Raw genomic sequence first — 7,763 nt, forward strand, 5'->3', positions numbered from 1 at the left:
TATATTATCAATAAGAAATTGAATAAGCTTTTTCTTGAGTTCGGGGGTTAATCCCGTTCCCAGGTATACCTTTCACTCGGGCAGGTACTCGATCAATATAACCTGTTCCAGCTCTTCGACCGTTGATTTGGTGGCGTCAGAATCTTCGGGAACAATAAAAGTTCGAGGGGTCAGAAAATCCTTCTCTTCTTCTTCTATCTCGTGCTTCCCCGATTCGGTCGAGGCTGGTGGCTGTGATTGCTATTTGACTTCCTGTTTACCTTTGATGCTTGACCTTTCCGAGGTTAATAGTGTCGATATCGGTGTTACCTCATCGACCGCAAATATTTTCTTTGCAGCATGCTGCTCCCCGTATACTGTTTTTACACCATCCGACGTCGAGAATTTCATCATTTGGTGGAGAGTCGAAGGGACTGCCCTCATATTGTGGATCCAAGCCCTTCCGAGCAGGGCATTGTACCTCATGTCGCCCTCGATTACATGGAACTTGGTATCTTGAATGGTTCCAGCCACGTTCACCGGTAGAATAATCTCCCCTTTAGTTGTTTCACTGGCTATATTGAAGCCGTTTAAGACCCTAGTTGCGGGCACGATTTGATTTTGTAGGCCGAGCTGCTCCACGACCCTCGATCGGATGATATTCGCCGAGCTACCTGGATCCACTAAAACACGCTTAACTTGAACTTTATTTAATAAGATAGAAATTACCAGAGCATCGTTATGGGGCTGAGAAATGCCTTCTGTTTCTTTGTTGTTTAATGATAAAGTGCCTTTGGGCACATAATCTCGGGTCCATTTTTTCCTAGTGATTGATACCTTAGTTCATTTGAATATGGGTCCCTGTGGAATGTCGAACCCACCGACGATCATATGAATGACATATTGGGGTTCCTCATATTCATTTTTCTTGTTGGCGTGCCTTTCTCTGAAATGATTCTTGGCTCGATCGCCGAGGAACTCTCGAAGGTGACCCTCATTGAATAGACTTGCTACATCCTCCCTTAATTGCCTGCAATCCTCGGTCTTGTGACCATGCGTGCCATGATACTTGCACATCAAATTTGGGTTTCTTTGGGAAGGATCGGTTTGTATGGGTCTGGGCCACCTAGTATCTCTGATCCTTCCGATTGCCGATACAATACCCGATGCATCGATGCTAAAGTTATATTCCGATAACTGACGTACCTCTATGGGATCAGCATACTTGTCAAAACCACTTTTGCTCATAAGTCCCCGGGAATTCTGTCCTCAATCACTTCTTTGATCGTTCCGGGCGGAATTGCGTCCTGAACCATTTTTCCTTCGATCTGGGGTATATGGTTGATATCGGTCTCTGTTCGACCTTGGCTCCCTGTCGACGTCTCTCTAGTTTTTAACTGCCAACCTGTTTGGATGTATTGAACCGGAAAGGGCTCCTAATTGGTCGTCCTCGACCCTGATCTTCGATTGATATCGATTGTGCACATCTGCCCAAGTTACAGCTAGATACTCGATCAATTTTTATTTCAACTGACGTAATGCTATCGAACTCCGCTCGTTCAACCCTTGGGTGAAAGCTTGAACGACCCAATCATCTGTGACCGGTGGCAACTCCATGCGTTCCATTTGAAATCGGGACACAAACTCCCTCAGCGTTTCATTATCCCTTTGTCTTACCTTGAAAATGTCTGCTTTCCTCGTTGCGACCTTTATGGCCCCGGCGTGTGCCTTTACGAAGAATCTGCTAACATGGCAAATGAGTCGATGGAATTTGGTGGCAAGTTGTGATACCAAATCATTGCTCCCTTCGAAAAGGTCTCTCCGAATTTTTTCAACAGCACAGATTCGATTTCATCATCTTCTAAATCGTTACCCTTGATGGCGCATGTATATGAAGTAACATGCTCGTTGGGATCGGTGGTCCCATTATATTTGGGTATGTCTGGCATACGAAACTTCTTTGGGATAGGCTTCGGAACTGCACTTGGAGGAAACGACTTTTGTACAAACTTCTTTGAATCCATCCCTTTCAAGATTGGCGATGCCCTCGGTATCTGATCAACTCGAGAGTTGTATGTCTCCACTTTTTTATCGTTGGCTTCGATTCTCTTCTCCCCTGATTCAGTTCTTTTGGTGAGCTCCTCGAGCATTTTCATTACCGCAGGATCAGTCCCCGATTCGTTACCATTTGACCTTTCCGGTATTTGCTCGTTATGGCGAGTAATTTCCGGCTCGACCCTATTTGGAGCTCTATGTGATTTTGTAACTGAGCAATAGTGGCTTGCTGAGCCGAAGCATCTCAAATATCACTTGGAGACTGACTCCTTCATCTCCTCTGCCCTGTGTTCCTTGGCCACTAGATCGGTCTTCTCTGCGTACACTCCCATCGAGATTTGCGCCTAGGTCCGCGTTTAGAGCATCGTGCGAACTGACATCGACTGGGTTGGCAACCGGTGCTCTCCCGAGATTAGCCTGTGGCACCTCGACTCTTGGAGCAATCACATTTTCGTTTTCACCGTGGAATCCGAGGCCATTGTCACCGTGTGTGGATGCGTTTTGTGAGTTTGACATGTTTTAACCTAAAAACAAAGATACTTGACAAGAACAAGCGTAAAATAGTGTATTTTACCAGAATCGATACTGAACAATCACTATTATCCTTAGCCCCACGGTGGGCGCCAAACTGTTTTACCCTAAAAATCGAGTAACAATTAAATTTGTAACGTGGTTTTAAGGATACGCGATTTTTGCTCAATACTAGTTGATTAACTTAGAGAAAAAAGATGTGAATTGACAAGAATGTAAAACAAACCAATGTTTGGACAATGCCCTCAAGCTGATGAACCCTCGAGAATAATGAAGTAAGAACAATTTAAAGAACAGTAAGTTGATGAACCGAAGCAAGAGATATTATATTGCATTGATATTCGTGAATGTAAGATGCTTACAAATGATGGGGACTCCCATTTCTATACTAGAGGATTCCTAATTATGATACGATTCTAATTACGGAAATAAATCCCATGATTGGCACCAATAACCGCTCTTGATTTGATCTGTTCCGGAATTTTCGCCGTGATCTTCAACCGGTTACGGATATCTCGCCATTCTGTTATTATGCTCCCCTCGAAGTCGGTCATACTTAGTCTCGATTGTTGTTGGCCTCGGTCTCAACATACACTTTGATCTTTAGGCTCGATGTCTCATCTTCGAGCTCGGGTCTAATTTATTACGAGGCTACCCCGATGCAACTCCCTTGTCTCGATCACACAGCAAAATCGAGCCTGATTTTGACCGTATACACTTAATTAGTAAAAGAACTTAATAAGACTGTATCCCTCACCTCACAGACACCATTAAAGTTGAAGAAGCTGATCCTCATACTCTACGAACATCTTTACCAGGGAGCCAAGCAAGTACCATTTTACTGAGTTCCAAGTTCAAACCCAGCCTGCACCATTGTCTCAATCAACTCACCAATAAATCACTTTGGGACCTGTTAAAGCTCATGATTACTATAAACCGCACAAAAACCATTTTGATTCATTTCTAAAAAAAGCAGCTGTCTTTAGACAAGACGAAGAGAGTAACATAGGCACAGTGTATAAAGTACATAGATGTGACATCTTAAAACTATCCCACTTTCTTGTGAAAGTTGGATCTAAAAGATACAAAATCAGCAACTATCACAATACTAGTATATTTTCTCTAGCTTAACTAAGATATAGTAGGTTTCTGTTTATCCAAAGAAAAATAGAAAAAGGTCTTGCAACCAGTATGTGAGTAGCAAATGACAATGACAGTTTTCTGCAGCTGATCACAACTTCTGCATAACAACTGAACTGGCCAAGCCTGCTTGCTCAATTGTTTGGCTTGGATCACTAAGGATTTTAGGAGGAAAACCAACTGTCTGTAGTTGGTAATCCCCTGTGGCACAGGGCCTTGAAGCATTGATGAAGGCACGAATATCACCAACTGTATGATGGTAATTGAAGAGTGCAACTATGCGGGTTCCATCAGCAAGTCTAATTTGAAGTGAGGTTGATGGCAATGATTCGTCCACAAGGAACGTAGAAGGTGTTTGGTTGTTGATAGGGGCAGAGGCAGATAGCTCCGAAGTTGCTGCAGTTGAGCTGCTGCCGAGAGTTCTTCCCACTCCTTGAAATGGAACTTGAGGTTTCTCTGGTTCCTGCAAGTGCATGGAGGAAGCGAAAACATGTAATTTACTTCAACTGATGTAGGACATGTTTATAGATAATTATTGAGCTCCTATACAGAAAACGAGAGGAGTTGAGTTAGGGAGTTAAAGAGTGCTCATAGGGGATAAAAGGTGATGTGCATTTACAAGTACCATTTCTAGGAGATAGCGGAATACAGAATTATATTTCGTGACGGTTTTGCTCCCACGTCTGAAAATCAATCACATCTGATACTGTACAACGTCACTAAATGATAGACTCACGTCTCATATTTGTGTTTGCCTCATATTTGATCCTCTGTTATCTTTCTGCCTCTATTTCTATTCCTTTTTCATAATTGTTGCGTGAAAAGAGAAAAGAGAAAAGGTGCAATTTAGGGGTGAACATTCAATACGTACAGTGAAGTTCTCATCCCTTCTTATGAGGTTGCAATGCACCTGGGACCTACTATCTGCAGGTGCCAGCTCTCTTGGACATTCGGACTTCCCAATACTCTGCAAATGAGGCACCATGACATTGTGAAACTAAAATCATCTCTAACTGAAACTTGGTCATCAAATACGAGAAATATACAAAAGAACAGTCAAGAATTCAGAGAAACAAGTGGGGAAGTCTTTGGAAATAGATACTATTAGATAACCATAAGGCAAATTAAAACTCAAACATTTTCCAGCTAAGTTTCAAACTTCAAACAAAGTAGAGTAGCAACCTCCAGGATCTACTACAAATGCGAGGTTTGAAGACAAAAGCTATGCTGCATGGACTTGTTTATAGGTACGTATTTGATACGGAAATACATGAGTATCCAGTACGGAATAGCAGTTTTTTGCTAATTTTTAGAGTATTATGAAGAATCTGCACAAATCACCCATACCCATGTCACACCTATCCGACAAGGGTACGCAAACATATAAAGGATCCATGTATGAAAAACAACAGAGGCAAAATGAATTGATGGAGGCATAGTTCTCAACGGTAGAAGGATAACGGAGAAAATGGACTATTTAGTTGGGCCTATTACACATTAGACTTAGAAGGATCCAGCCACAGTGTCAGGCAACCTTTGGCCTTTTTAGTGTCTTTGTTTTCATTCTCACTTACCTCCAGAAAAGATGCATTTTCAGGATCATCCAATCTCCTCAAAGGACCATCATTTACCGTAAAACCATTTCTCCAGAAGATAATGTTATGTACAATGGATTCAGGAGGTTGAGGAGCTGGTGCAGGTACTGTCTCCCCTGCAAGCGTTCTCCCAGTTCCAGTAAAGCTTCTTGAGCTTGAACTAGGAAGGATACTTTCCAAAGGACCTTGCATTGCACCCATTTGCCTAGCTCGATCAAAGATGGAGTCCACATCATTCTGTTTTGAAGGGTCTTGAACAAGCATTCCACTGCAAACAAAAATTGTAGCCACAGTTAGGGGAACAGATTGCTTCATAGCATTCAGCAGTTCTATGTAATCTTTCAAATTTTATTGATCAAATCAATTATTTTCAGAATAGTCACAACGTAAAGAAAAATGTCAATGGACACGAGATAACAAACATGACTGTATACTCGGTATCGTGATTTTTAAAAATTGGTTAATGTGCCTGCCCATCTACTCTTCTCCACATAAATACCGGATTTTTGTCTATAGAGCGTTCGAACTCGTGGCGTGCGCTTAACCCACACATACTTGGACTCGTGAATTGTCATATAGATATACTCAACTACCTCAAAAACAAAAGCTATTTCTAATAAAGATTAGGAATATCATTCAACTATTATAGTGAAATCAAGATAGGACTAGAACAACCTAGATAGCACTGCCATGGACAATGAATATGCACTTTTGGAAAAGGTAGGAGAAACTGGCCCATTAGATATTTAATGCGTATCGCTTATCATATATGCAAACTAAATGGAAATAAAAGTACCACATAAGCTATAGAGCAAGTAGAAGTAAAAGAAAATATTTGAAGATCATGATGTTTATAAGCATAATATCAATTACAGTTTGATTAGGTCAAAAAGAACGAAAGTTGGGGCAGCATTAGAATAAAAATGGATGCTTAGAGAAATTGAATTTGCTAAGATCAATTAACAAATATCTTTCTGGTATTGTTGCAGATCTTAAAAAAGAAAACCCGAAGCGGCAGGTGTGATTTATGATGAAAACCTTTTTCTGGAATTTGTTTTCCCTTTTTCTTTTTTGAGGAAATCGTGGTCTTTGTGTGGTTATTTTAACTTGGGAAAATGTCTTCTCCAAGAAAAATATTTTCATCAAAATGGAGAAAATGACTTTCCTGCTTTTGAGCAGAAGTCATTTTCTTTTACAAATATCCTAATTCTTAATCCATATCAGGACATTATTGTCAACACTGAATACTAAAAAAATATCAACAGAACAGTATCATCATACTCTATTCTCCTCTTTATAAAATTAGTATATAACACCAATATGTCTTACCAAAACAACATATGTCACTAATTTTATTACTCAACCTAAACACTGGAAAATGATTCGGAAAATGTTTTCCTACGGTAAACTATTTACACGAAAAACATCTACCATGTAAAACACTGCTTTAATAAAGAACTCTCACTCACTCACTCACTTCCTCTCTGTCTTTCCTACAGTGAATTCCCCACCCCCACCCATAACAAAATGATCGGGAAAATCAATTTAAAGCAGACAGAAACGATGGAATCACCAGCTCAGTTCTAACAACTGGATAATTAGTGCTAACACCCCCAACTAGAAATTCAATTTATTTTCCCAAAAGCACCTTCTAACGTGAATACTGAATGTAAAATTGCACCAGCAAGGCGGCAAAAGGCCCTCCAAGTCTAGCAAAGAAAATGCTATCAGTTCATATAAACGGAAAAATTTGACACGTAATAACAAATCAAGTAGATGAATACAGACTTCTAATTAAAATTCTTGTAAATTACAAGAAATGTAAAAAATCCAGAAGTTAATACTCAGCAAGGTAACAAGCAATTTGCGAATACGAAACAGCAATTAGTAGAGTAATAAATGAGAGGATAGGACAAAATAGAAGAGCTAGGGTTTTGAGAAAAATGATTGCCTCTTTTCACCACCAGTGTAGTATTCTTGGGGATTATCAGAGTCGCTGTCTGAATCGTGTCCAGAAGGACGGTTCAGATCAGATAGTGTACGGATACCGCCGGCGGCGGCGCGGCCAGTCGACGACTGCCTAGAGGGTCTCTTGCTATCCCGGGAAGACATTGCTTCTCTGCACTGCTGAAGATTCCTTTCAATCAGCTGGGCTACTTTATTTTTTATTTTTAATTTTGACGAGCTTTGGTGGGTATCCACGTTTGTGCAGCCATTGATTAAAACAATAACGGAAAAGGGCCAAAAATTATTTCTCTAACGTATAAGAAATAGAGTAATTTTGTTTTTATTTAAAATCTAATCCCAACATATCCTTATTATTAGTGAATTGGTTTAAATTTATCTCTCAAAATGGAAATACAATAAATTTATCCTTTATTTAACTTTAATTCCAAATATGCCCTTATTATAAGTAGACTGACTCATATTTACCCCTCAAAACTAACAAAATTTATTTTTTCC

The 7,763-nt window shown here is 40.2% G+C and overlaps 1 protein-coding gene across 1 annotated transcript; it reads right to left on the minus strand.

Moving 5' to 3' along the window:
* Positions 1 to 3,491: 3,491 nt before the first annotated feature.
* LOC104114459 (plant UBX domain-containing protein 4) lies at positions 3,492 to 7,500 on the minus strand. The gene is made up of 4 exons (XM_009624921.4): positions 7,252 to 7,500; positions 5,280 to 5,568; positions 4,577 to 4,672; positions 3,492 to 4,168 (listed from the first exon to the last, which is right to left on the minus strand). The coding sequence occupies exons 1-4, from the start codon at positions 7,410 to 7,412 to the stop codon at positions 3,797 to 3,799; spliced, it is 918 nt and encodes a 305-aa protein (XP_009623216.1). The 5' UTR covers positions 7,413 to 7,500; the 3' UTR covers positions 3,492 to 3,796.
* Between the last annotated feature and the right edge of the window lie 263 nt (positions 7,501 to 7,763).

This window comes from Nicotiana tomentosiformis, chromosome 2, assembly GCF_000390325.3.
Source record: "Nicotiana tomentosiformis chromosome 2, ASM39032v3, whole genome shotgun sequence".
Taxonomy (NCBI): domain Eukaryota; kingdom Viridiplantae; phylum Streptophyta; class Magnoliopsida; order Solanales; family Solanaceae; genus Nicotiana; species Nicotiana tomentosiformis.